Source organism: Triticum dicoccoides, chromosome 4B (genome assembly GCF_002162155.2).
Source record: "Triticum dicoccoides isolate Atlit2015 ecotype Zavitan chromosome 4B, WEW_v2.0, whole genome shotgun sequence".
Classification (NCBI taxonomy): domain Eukaryota; kingdom Viridiplantae; phylum Streptophyta; class Magnoliopsida; order Poales; family Poaceae; genus Triticum; species Triticum dicoccoides.
Window position 1 is genome coordinate 132,731,182 of NC_041387.1, and position 13,461 is coordinate 132,744,642.

General features: G+C 45.7%; 1 protein-coding gene across 1 annotated transcript; it reads left to right on the forward strand.

Annotated features, from left to right (window-relative positions):
* Positions 1–6,692: 6,692 nt before the first annotated feature.
* LOC119295449 (UDP-glucose 6-dehydrogenase 4-like) lies at positions 6,693–9,626 on the forward strand. The gene is made up of 2 exons (XM_037573868.1): positions 6,693–6,887; positions 7,863–9,626. Exon 2 carries the CDS (start codon positions 7,868–7,870, stop codon positions 9,308–9,310), a length of 1,443 nt encoding a protein of 480 aa, XP_037429765.1. The 5' UTR covers positions 6,693–6,887; positions 7,863–7,867; the 3' UTR covers positions 9,311–9,626.
* The last annotated feature ends 3,835 nt before the right edge of the window (positions 9,627–13,461 follow it).

The following is a 13,461-nucleotide window of genomic DNA, read 5'->3' on the forward strand; positions in this document are numbered from 1 at the left end:
ACTCGCCGCTCTCGTCCGTGTTGTCCTCCCCTTCATGGTCATGTCCTAGGGTTTGCTCGCCGTTGGGCATGGAATACATCTCAGTATAAACCTACAAAACAAGAAGTCGAGTGAAATCCAGTCGGTACTAGAGACAGATGCAAGATACACAAGAAATCAGTCGGAGGCAGAAGTTCGAACCTTGTCTGGTGGATTGCTGTCGCTGAAGGGAGCGACCCTCCTGGCCCCCCTAGGGTTATCCTTGTTGCCCGTGATGCTCTTCAACCATCCAGCCACCGTCTTGGCCGGGACTTCCTCCGGATGAACCCGAGCGGTGTCATTGGCACCAGAGTACATCCACATCGAGTGATCCCGAGCCTGAAGCGGCCGGATGCGTCGACTGAGAAACACCTCCAACAAGTCCATCCCGGTCACACCCTGATTAATCAACTGGACCACCCTCTCGACCAACATATTCGTCTCCATCCTCTCTGCAGCAGTCACTTTCAGCGAGGAAGGGGTTTGAACACGATCGAAAGAGAAAGGGGGAAGTCCAGTCGACTGGCCTGGGGTGGGGACGTCCTGGCAGTAGAACCAGGTCGACTGCCAGCCCCTGACCGACTCAGGAAGGGTCATGGAAGGGAAGGAGCTCCTCTTCCTCTTCTGGATTCCCAAACCACCACACATTTGGATAACATGTGTCTTCTCGTCACTCGAGTTTGCTTTTTTGACCGACTGAGAACGGATGGTAAAGATGTGTTTGAAGAGGCCCCAGTGCGGTCGACAGCCAAGGAAATTCTCACACATGGACACAAACGCCGCCGAGATAGGTGATGGTGTTGGGAGAAAAATGGTGTAGTTGGGCTCCGAAGAAGTTCAGAAACCCCGGAAAAAGTGGTGTGGCGGAAGCGAAAAACCACGGTCGACGTGGGTGGAGAGCAGTACACACTCACCCGGACGCGGATGCGGCTCCGTCTCCCCCTCCGATAGCCTCATGGTGCCCTCGGCGATCAGCCCGAGCTCAGCTAGCTCATCCAGGTCCTCTTGCCGGAGCGAAGATCAGATCCAGTCGCCCTGGATCCAACCCATCGGCAACGCCGACCGCGACGATGACCCTCGTTGGGTCTTCTTGCCCTTCGCCGGCCCTTTCACCTTCTTCGCTCATTCCAGCGACGTCGTCTTGTCCTTCACCATTGTGGCGGAGCGGCGGCATCAAGAGCGAACGAGCTGCATGCGGTGGAGAGGCAGAGGAGAAAGTCGGAGATTGAGAGCACACAGTACAATTCCTCGGCCTCGCCACCTTTTAAAGGCCCCCTTCCGAGTGCCTGACGCGCGGGCCCAGGCGATCCTGTCAAATCCCCACAGCAGTCGCGCGCCGGATACGTGGCGAAAAAGGCGGCACGGAGATCGAGGCTTTCCTACTTATCCGTCTCGATTTTCGCGGCACGCTCCGCCCCGCGCGCTTCCCCAAAATTTTGAATCCTGCCAAATCCGGGATACGTGATAACCAATCGCGCCGAAGATCTTGCAACAGAAGACAACAATCGACAGATGACACTACTAATCTACTCGGCAACTTCTGAATTGATCGAGGCGACTGAAATGAAGCTTAAGGTCCAACACGAACCTCCCGTTCGACGCAGGTCCTCGCGAAGCACGAAGGTTGAAGCAAACTCCCCTTCAATCTTCTTTCCACTCGGTCCTCAATCCATTTGGGGGCTAATGATGAGGATATAGACCTAGGGTAGGGTCATAGGCCTGACCTACTTACCCTACCCAAGGTCACTACCATAGAAGCAAAGAAACTCAAGAGATAATAGGGAGTACCCAAGGAAGACGTCAAGTGACATCCACTCGACCAATCATATCACTCGGGTGTCCCAACTTACCGAAGATCACTCGACCATACAAGAAACGACTCGACCTATGAAGACCAGGAGTCAGATGGAACTACAATGGTCGGACATTCACTCTGTAGTCTTCATGAACATTAATGACACTTGAAAGCCGGCGTTATCAGTAACACTCCTCCTTTATGTACATTCAACCCTCTGTAACGGGGGATGGCTGGGGTCCTGGCGAACTCTATATAAGCCACCCCCCCTCCTCTGGGACAAGGGTTCGCACCCCCTGTAACATCACACACATATAATCCAATCGACTACCTCCGGGCACCGAGACGTAGGGCTTTTACTTCCACCATGAAGGGCCTGAACTCATAAACCTTGTGTGTACAACTTCATCATAGCTGAGATCTTGCCTCTCCATACCTACCCCCCTTTCTACTGTCAGTCTTAGGACCACGACAATGCCTACGGGTCCATAACTACTAGCTAGATGGCTTCTTATCTCTCTTTGATCTTCAATATAATGTTCTCCTCGATGTTCTTGGAGTTCTATTCGATGTAATCTTCTTTTGCGGTGTGTTTGTTGGGATCCGATGAATTGTGGGTCTATGATCTGAATATTCATGAGAAGTAATTGAGTCTTTTCTAAACTTTATTATGCATGATTGTTATAGCTTTGTATTTCTCCCCGATCTTTCCATTTGGTTTGGCCAACTAGATTGATTTATCTTCAGTGGGAGAGGTGCTTTGTGATGGGTTCAATCTAGCAGTGCTCTATTCTAGTGATAGGAAGGGACAAGACACGTATTTGTATTGTTTCCATTAAGGATATAATGATGGGGTTTATTCATATTAGTTGAGTTTACTTTGTCTACATCATGCCATCTTGCTTAAGGTCTTACTCAGTTTTTCATGACTTAATACTATAGATGCATGCTAGACAGCGGTCGATTGGTGGAGTAATAGTTGTAGATGCAGGCAAGAGTTGTTCTACTTGTCTCGGACGTCATGCATATATGCATGATCATTGCCTTTGATACTGTCATAATTATGTGCTTTTCTATCAATTGTCCAATAGTACTTTGTTCACCCACCGTATGTTATGTGTTCGATAGAGAAGCCTCTAGTGAAAATTATGGCCCCCGGGTCTACCTTTATCATATTTCAAAAACCAAATTACCTTTGCTGTAATTTTTTATCTTTTATTTTGTTTTGCAATTTATCTATCTACCATTACAAGATTTGATATTTGCAAGTAACTAGTTCAAGGGGATTGAGAACCCTCTTGCCCGTGTTGGGTGCAAGTGTTTGCTTTTGCGTGTTTTCACGAGGCTTTGCTTGATTCTCATACTGGATTGATACATTGGTTCTCACTGAGGGAAATACTTATCTCTACTGCTTTGCATCTCCTCCCCTCTCCGGGGAAAATCCCAATGCAGCTCACAAGTAACAAGGTTATGAATGAATCATAGGCAGGTGTTCAAGATCACTTCATGATCAACTAGTTGTGACCCCTTATGCGTAGGATTATCTTATCTTGTTTTAGTATTCGTAATACTAGTTGGTTTACATTTCTTAGCTACTTGTTGCAACATCACCACTTAACCATACCCTACTCATAACTGATGTTAGTCTTAGTACTATTGGTAAAGTTATTGTTGAGTCTCATTGACTTAGGAATAGCGTAAGAAACCCAGATGCACGGACGGGTAAAGTTGCTCTAAGGCGAGAGCATGAACGTTCTACATGGAGTTCTTTTCATTCTTATTTGACGGTGATCATTAGGATGGGATCCCAGTTGGCAACCTCAGACTAGCAGGGTGGACATTGCTTTTTTCTCTTTCTTCTTCGGCATATTTGCTTCTTATCCATACTCGGATCTGTGCCTTCTTCCGCTGCAACGATTGATGTAATGTTGGGTCATGTTGACCTGTGTTCGGTGAACTATTTATGTATTGGCAAATGTATGCCATAATGTTATCTCGTATTATCTCTTCTATTCATGAGTAGTCGTATTTGTTGTGATGTCCACCTTGTTACCAACATATGACCTCCCGTGTATGTTTTGAAGTCATATGTTGGGGCAACCAATATGCGCTTCTATAGTTAGCAAGGATTGCAAAGTATTCGATGGAGCTAGGACTACATTTTGGGCGTTACACTAGATATTGCCAAATGCGTGTGTGTGTGCGTGTGTGTGTGTGTGCGTGTGTGTGTGTGTGTGTGTGTGTGTGTGTGTGAGAGAGAGAGAGAGAGAGAGATGTGAAGGCATGATGAATGAATAACATGACAATGTGACAACCTTGTTCTGCCAAATCATGCGTACTCGAATGCCACGTGAGAAAAATTCTCCACGTCTACCATTCTTCAAACCCGATTGATGGTAAAGTGATGTATAACATTTTAGGGGGTGTTATGTGAGACTAAACTCAACGTACACACATGCCACCTTACCACACATGTCATCTCATCAACCCCACTACTTCTATTTCTCTTAACATATATGGGAAATGTTACTTATAGTCAACATGCACATATCCCGCTTCATCAACCCCACTACTTTTATTTCTCTCAACATGCATGAAAATACTACTCCCACCGATCCATATTAATTGTAGCTGCTTTAGTACAAGTAAATAGTTTACAACTATATAATAATAATAATCAAATACAATAAATATTATGTAATTTTAGTCTTCATTGCAATATTCAAATACCATACAACTAAATCTCATCAAAATAATATATTGCACTTGCGACCAATTCTCGCAACAATGCCTGGAGTACCATCTACTCACTCTGTCCCATAATATAAGAGCGTTTTGACACTACACTAGTGTAAAATACGCTCGTATATTATGTGACAGAGGGAATAGTTTATAAAATAAAGTGAATAAAACTAATAGTCAATGGGGTATTGTCTAGTTTACCGGGGGGTGGGGGGCTGGCTGCGAGAGTGACTTTTTTCTATAGATTTCCGTGATATTTCTTGTGAATGTGATGTGGTCATGCCTTCTTAAACTATTAATGTGTAACCGAAGACAAGTGGCGCCCATGAGTATCTCATCTGATGAGGATACCAAGGGTTTTGTTAAAGGTTATTTCTTGTAAAAAGCATCCACCGGTGTTTCGTTTTAACCTCTCCCGTATACATGCATCCATAAAAATCACTAGCATAACGCTCACACATTGTTGTGGAAGTATGGCATAATTGAAGTTGTATTAGATATAGTATACAACAACCAATGTAATTGCAACATTGCAGAGAAAAACTCAAGCAAGCATGCAACATTGCACATGCCTAATTGCGCGATCATAGAAGCATCGTCATGTACTTATAAGATACTCTCTATTCAAGACATGGGTGAGGTGGTCGCTTGCTAGTTTGATTGAGTTGGGTGTAATGACAAGTGTGTGGGTTGTGGATCCTTGTCAGCATTATTTTTTATTGCTTTGTTTATTATTTGTTTTCAAACACGAGAGGTCTGGTTGATTCTAGATGGATGAAGAAGAATGGGATGGAGTAGAGAGTGAACTCTTCCAAACCAGAGGGGTCTCGTGGGTTCTAGATGGATGATGAAGGTTGAGTGAAGTGGGAAGTAAACTCTTCGAAGCCAAAGAGGTCTAGTGGTTCTAGATGAATGAGATAGGTTGGAGTGGAGTGAGGAGTGAACTTACCACTACCAACAACAACTCCAGTTTATAAGATAGTAGAGATATGCTATCAAAGTTTCTATCGTCACTCCAACATGTGACACGTTTCATGTTTTCTTGGATTCTCGCTAGGTTTTGCCCTGCCTACCAACAACACTTTTGTTGGCACATAGACAGATCCAAAGGGCACCGCCTTTCTATCCGTTGATCCTCTAGGACGTTCTAGAGGCCTCTTTGGATCATTGCACCATGGTGTACACCTACCTTGTTGATCATGTGGGGTCTTCTAGAGTCCTCTTTGGCTCATAGTAGCGTGATGCCCACCTATCCTTCGCCTCTAGGGCCTTCTGGAGGCCCCTATGGCGCATAGTGCTGCAATGAACCTTTGAACGCCCGTGGTAGGCAATGTTTGAAGCTGTTTGAAGCTTATGGTTTGAGACCTCCTTGACAAAATTATAAATTTTAAATATGAAAGCCTCATGAAATTTATCAACTTGTTTGTTTCTACCAAACACGTTGAAATCACGTGATCTTGAAACACATGCTAATTGGGATGAACTTTGGCATGATGCAAATTTTGCGTGAAATCCGCAACGCAAAGTTTAGATAAAATTCTTTTCGCAAAAATCATAAGAACATATTCTTACAAAAAGATTGGTAACAAGTGTCAAGTTGATAAACCCTGAAACATATAAGCTAGTCACGCCCGCTGGTTAAATAGAGTTATGCTCGAGTAAACCCACAAACATGGCAATAATTCAAAAAAGACAATAATCTTTTACTCCAATTTACGTGACCGCTATTAAAACCCTACCGAACGGTTTTTTTTTTGCAAGAAGCCAAACAAGAACAAAATGAGCTGAAAAGCCGGTGTGAATTTTCTCCTCACCAAGTATTTTGGCAAGAATCAATGAGTTGCTAAATGTATAGAATGGGTATAAAATGGGGAGCCGGATCCCCTGACGTACGGCCACCTGACGTTGGGCCACTGACGCGTGGGTCCGGGTCCACACGTCAGCGAGTGCGCCGTACGTCAGAGGAGCTGCGTCCATAAAATGGAGGGTCATTTTTATCCAAAATTGGTGTGGAAGCTAATTAGAACACTGCCCCACAAAGAAAAACCACCACTATAAAAATGTGTACTACCGTGTGAAAGAGGAAATCAATTAAAACCTGCAGGAAAAAAAGAGAGGAAGTAGCGAGGAACGGCAGATCTGAGGGGGGACGACCCGCCCGCCCCGATTTCTCCTCCCCTATTTATACGGCCCTCCCAACCGGCTCCGGGCACCACCACCACCAATTCGCAACCTCTCCTCCCCCGTTCTCCTCATTGTCCTCGCGCCCCGCTCCGCTCCGACGGCCAACCGCTCCACACACCACTAGCCTGCCTGCCTGCCTGCCGCCAAGGTACAGCAGATCACTCTCCTCCCCCCGCGCCTCCTCCTTGTACTTCTCGGCCCGCGAGTGAGATGCGCGCGCCTGTTCATCTCGTCTTGTGTTGTATGTGCGCGCCGAGATCTTGTGCCGTTGCGTGACCCTGATCCGCGGCTCGCTGCTCGTTCGCTCCGGCGTCGGTGTGGTGAGATCTGGGCTGCCGTCCGGCCCTTCTCCGCCGATCGAACTCACCTCCGTGCCCATTACTCGTAACCGTCCGCCGCTGTACCGTGCTGGCTTGGAGGGGAGAGATCCGTCCAGTTTGGCGCGGGTTTTGCTTACTGATGGAGTACTGACAGCACTTTATTTTCCAGAAATATCCGGGACTCAGTTCTCGGTTGTAGTACTTGTAGATCTTAGTACTGTACATTATGCGCCATGTAACCGTGTTTTTCTGTTCCAAGTATTTATGACGCCTGGGTGCATAAGGACACGCTGGAGCGGGTTAATTCAGGGGCAATTCTGCGTTGACGCCAAATGGTTGATTTGCGGCAAATTAACAACGGCAGTTCTACCTAATTATTTAGTCAATGTTTTTGAAATTGTGACTAGATGACTTGTAGATAGTAGGTTCATCTATATATGTGGCCTCTCTTGCAATGGTTTAAGTGGTACAACATACAATTTGGGGTCGACAGACGGTCGATGCTCTCTCATGTCTATTTTTACAACTCAAGATGAACGATTGTAGTAACTTTGTTTACACTGGCTGTGTACTGTTTAGTACATGGTAAATTAATGAGGAAAACATGTTTCCTGAATTTTGATTGGGGAGGGATAGGTTGTTCATGCCAATTTTGTTTATGCAGTGAACTTTTGGTGTTTTATGCTGTGCGTCCTTTCTGAAATTTTCTCTGCAGTGCACCCTGCTGTTTCTTGTATTTCTTACTGCTACATGTGTGCGGAGTTCTTGCGGTGTAATCCTGACAATTTTGTTTCATCAAACAGGCAAGATGGTGAAGATCTGCTGCCTTGGGGCTGGCTATGTGGGTGGCCCAACAATGGCGGTCATTGCCCTCAAGTGTCCTGACATTCAGGTGGTTGTGGTAGATATCACCAAGTCCCGGATTGATGCCTGGAACAGTGACACACTGCCAATCTATGAGCCTGGCCTTGATGAAGTCGTGAAGCAGTGCCGTGGAAAGAACCTCTTCTTCAGCAATGACATTGAGAAGCATGTTAGTGAAGCTGACATCATCTTTGTGTCGGTAAACACCCCAACCAAGACCCGTGGTCTTGGAGCTGGTAAGGCTGCTGATCTCACTTACTGGGAAAGTGCAGCTCGCATGATTGCTGATGTGGCCAAATCAGACAAGATCGTGGTGGAGAAGTCCACTGTTCCAGTCAAGACTGCTGAGGCAATTGAGAAGATCTTGACCCACAACAGCAATGGCATCAACTTCCAGATCCTCTCCAACCCGGAGTTCCTTGCTGAGGGTACTGCTATCCAAGACCTATTTAACCCTGACCGTGTTCTTATTGGAGGACGTGAGACCCCTGAAGGTCAGAAGGCTGTTCAGACGCTGAAGGCTGTGTATGCGCATTGGGTTCCTGAGGATCAGATTCTGACAACCAACTTATGGTCTGCGGAGCTGTCGAAGCTTGCAGCCAATGCGTTCTTGGCCCAGAGGATCTCCTCTGTGAATGCCATGTCAGCCCTCTGCGAGGCCACTGGTGCAAATGTTTCTGAGGTGTCCTATGCCGTGGGCAAGGACTCTAGGATTGGCCCAAAGTTTTTGAATGCCAGTGTTGGATTTGGAGGCTCTTGCTTCCAGAAGGATATCCTCAACCTGGTTTACATCTGTGAGTGCAATGGCCTCCCAGAGGTCGCCAACTACTGGAAGCAGGTGATCAAGATCAATGACTACCAGAAGAGCCGGTTCGTGAACCGTGTTGTTTCCTCTATGTTCAACACGGTTGCGAACAAGAAGATTGCGGTGCTTGGTTTTGCATTCAAGAAGGATACTGGTGACACTAGGGAGACTCCAGCTATTGATGTCTGCAAGGGTCTGCTTGGTGACAAGGCTAAGATCAGCATTTATGATCCTCAGGTGACTGAAGACCAAATCCAGCGTGACCTTGCGATGAACAAATTTGACTGGGACCACCCTGTTCATCTCCAGCCAATGAGCCCCACCACTACAAAGCAAGTCTCGGTTACCTGGGATGCATATGAGGCGACCAAGGATGCCCATGGCATCTGCATCATGACTGAGTGGGATGAGTTCAAGACTCTGGACTACAAAAAGATCTACAACAGCATGCAGAAGCCCGCCTTTGTTTTTGATGGCCGCAACGTTGTTGACTCTGAGAAGCTGAGGGAGATTGGCTTCATTGTCTACTCCATTGGCAAGCCACTCGACGGTTGGCTCAAGGACATGCCTGCTGTGGCTTAAATAAACTCTGATAAAGGGAGGAGATCCGCCTCGGGTGAATCCATGAGCAGCTATCGATAGGGATTCAGCTTGTTATTTCTCTTTATAGTCGCTGTTTATCTTGTGCCAGAAAATCAGATGTCATTTATTTTTCTTCCTTGAGTGTTTCTTCGGGGTTTACAGTGTTAGAATGGTATAGTCACTGGGATGTGCCATTCCTTTGGTCCATTGTCACAGCTTTGTAGCTAATGTCTGTTGTTGCATCTTTATCATGTTACTGGTGTTCATCCTGTTGATTATACATGTGGCTTCAGTTACTAAGATTATTTTAGCAATCTACATATTCTGCAATTCAGCATTTCTTTGCTTGTGAATATAATTTGTTGTGAAATCTGCTTCTGAGATGAGTGCAATTGGGACATGGCTGCTGCGTAAACTCGCTATTTCTTCGCCAGGAAAATCGTGTGGTTCCTTTAAGAAGGAAAAAAAAAACTCATGGTCTCCTATATATCACAGCAATGCAGTTAATTGAGCACATAATCTCTATGCAGTTTATATTTTTGAGGCGTTTTTATGCATATTTGTACCACTCTTGCCCAAACTTTGGCTTGCTTGTGCTCTTTAGTGCTTGGGCTGTAGGTCACTGTGGTTATTAGCTGACCAGGACTCACATTATTGACTCTGTCAGGTTTTGGTGTTTCTACTTGAGTTTGTTCCCTCATGGAAGGTTGATTCCACCATGCTTTGTCGTAACATATTTGTGTTTTCGAGGGTGAAAGCTGACGGAGCTGAGATTGAGATTGAGATACCAAAGGTCAATCGGCAAGATGCATGCTTCAAGTAGTTATTTTCACTGGTACTTGGTAGTATCTGGGAACACTCCAGGTAAGGATTTTGTATTCAGTGATCTTCTGACTGATGAATGAGCACAATATTTAAGGAAGAGATCCAACAAATGGCAGGGTCAGTTTCTTCCTGCAATGTGTTCAGATATTTTTTCCTGGAACAATGCTCTGATAACTAAATCGGTGCAGGGAACTCAAAGCCATCTCCTTTGGTGTTTGCATTCACCTGAATTCTCAAATTTATCCCGGATCTCTCGCATTTTAAGGTGTGCATTATGGAGGCGCACTCGGGTGGATGTGTCCGTGGCCGTATGACATACGTACATGATAAATGCCAAAATGTCGCAGAGGGGTCGGTGGACCTTGATGATGAAGATGATTCTGCCAAAGAGGTCGGTATCCAGATGACTCTTGAGTGATCAGCTGGCTGGTTGTCCCATCGATAATGAGGTACACGTTTGCTTTGCGCAATCAGCACATCTCGTTTTCAGGCCTTTGTCCAGAATATTACAGTACAATGCATTATTTTTGTTTCAGTCTTTTATTTTTTCCTGGATTCCAGTTTCATTGGTATGCTGTGTGCAGACTGTGAGGTTTTTGTGTTCCTACTTGAGTTATTATGATTGTGGCGTGTCGTCCATTCATTCAAGGTTGATTTACCACACATTGTCTCACACTTTTGTTTGTTTCATTTATATGGCAAGTGAGGCGAGAGGTTGATAAGGCTGTGATTGAGAAACCAGAGGTCAATCCATGATAACATCTATGCTTGAAGTAGTTATTATAACTGGAAATATGGCATCTGGGAACAGACACTCACTCAGGTAAGCAGACAGTAGTATTCAGTAACCTCCCTTCTGAATTCACTTGGGAAAAACAAACCTCACTTCAGGTTGAAAGGTTGCGGATTGCTCCTGAGAAACGATCCTGGGTTGGCGCATGGGAACTGAAAACCAACGGATTCAAATCTTGGTGCTCGTGTTTACCTGAATCTACCTCGGATCCTTTGCTAGTAGGGGACATACTCATGTGGTGTGCCTGAGGCGTTATACATGCCAAGATTCCACCAAGTTATCGGTGAATGATTGGTACGGAAATCTGCCTTGATGATGATTCGACCAAGAGGCTGGCTGTTAATAAGCAATCGATGGCCAGGTAGCCGGTTGTTCCATTAAAAAACGCGAAACATGTTTGCTTGGCGACATTGAGTTGTCATTTCCACCGTTCCTCGTAAGCCCTTGTCCACGATATTCCAAACCATCTATATTTTGTTTCCTTTGTTCTTGCTTGTGAAATGGATGTTTGAGCTGTCAAATGTGATAAAGGGAGAAGATCCGCCTTGGGTGAATCCATGAGCAGCTATTGATTAGATTCAGCTTGTTGTTTCTCTTTATAGTTGCTATTTATCTTGTGCTAGAAAATCAGATGTCAATTTTTTCTTCCTTGAGCATTTCTTTGGGGTTTACGGTGTTAGAATGGCATGGTCACTGGGACGTGTCATTCCTTTGCTCCATTGTCACAGCTTTGTAGCTAGTGTCTGTTGTTGCATCTTTATCATGTTATGGTTATACATGTGGCTTCAGTTACTAACATTATTTTAGCAATCTACTCGCTCTGTAAACTTCTATTAGACGTTTGACTGAAAACATCTTATACAAGTTTACAGAGGGAGTACATATTAGCCAATTCAGCATTTCTTTGTTTGTGAATACAATTTTTGTGAAATCTGCTTCTGAGATGAATGCAATTGGGACATGGCTGTTGTGTAAACTTGGACAAACGGACAATTTAACCCCATTTCCTTGTATTCCTGGATAGTCAGCTCAATCAACTCACTATTTCTTTTTTTTTTTTTGGAACAAGGCAAAAGATTTGCCATTTCATTGATTAAGAAAGGAGTTATCGAACAAGGGCCGCAAGGCGGCAAAATAAAAGGTCTACTCTCGCGGCATTACAACACTCATGTGCTTCGCACCCGCCACTGCCCAAAGAGACACCTCCTCTTTGATCTTACAGATTAGGACCATGGAAGGGACGACCGTGTTTCGAAAGACCCTAGTGTTACGCTCTGTCCATATCTCCCATGAGATAAGCATCATCAAGGAGGCAAGGCGAATCTGAAGGTTGCCGTTCCACCAGTCTTTCACCGAAGTCCTCGTCTGCCATATCGCCGTAGAAATATGATGCATGCCAAGCCACGCAAGAATATGGTTCCAAATGCGGATGGTGAAGCGGCATTGGAAGAGGAGATGGGCCACCAACTCCTGGCATTGCTTACAAAGTGGGCATAGGCCACAGTTTGGCCAGCCGTGACGTATGAGACGATCCGATGTCCAAATCCTGTTTTGAAGGACTAGCCAAGCAAAGAACTTGCACCAAGGGGTGGCCCAAATTCCCCATACAGAGTGAACGAGATCGGACGATGTGAGTCCCTCAAACTGTGCCTTGTAAGCAGAGGAAGCAGAGTACACCCCATCCTTGGTGAACTTCCAGGTGATGGAATCTTCTATGTCATCATTCAGAGAGGTAATGGATATCTTCTCCTAGAGGTCGGCAAACTGCTGGACGTGTGCAAACGATAGGCCATTGGCGGTGTCAATGAGAGAGATCCAGCTGTTGTTGGTGAGGGCTTGCTGGACGGAGGAATTCTTTTTGCGGGAGATGGCAAAAATGTTCGGTGCTAAGTCACGGGGGCAGAGACCGTTCAGCCAAGGGGAGTGCAAGAATCTGGCCATGCGCCCATTTCCCACTATAATCATTGTAGCAGCCACAAAAAATTTGCAGTCGTCCTCGGTGCAAGGAGACCCCATGCCAACCCAAGGCTTGCTTTTGTCCACCCACTCGAACCAAAGCCATTGTAGTTGGAGGGCCTTGGCGAATTTGTTCAAATTAAGCACACCCAAGCCACCAAACTGTTTAGGCTTGCAGACGAGGTCCCAATTGATCTTGCATGACCCTCCCGAGACTTTGTCAGTACCATCCCAAAGGTAAGCACGTCGAAGTCGGTCAATTGCGTTAAGGATATCCATGGGGATGTCGAGAGGCGTGAGATGATAAATTACAATGGCCGTGAGGACCACCTTTACAAGCACTTCACGCCCAGCAGAGGCGACGTGTCTTCCCTGCCATGGTGGGAGCTTGCCTGCGACCTTGTCCACAAGGTGTTGAAAATGAATGCTCTTGAGGCGCTTGATCGATAGCAGAACGCCAAGGTACCGCATCGGGAACGCCGTGCGCACCGCCGGGAAGGCCTCGAGAATGTCATCCAAATTTATGTTGTCGCAACGGATAGGAGCCACCAAACTTTTGGTACAGTTAGTATGCAGG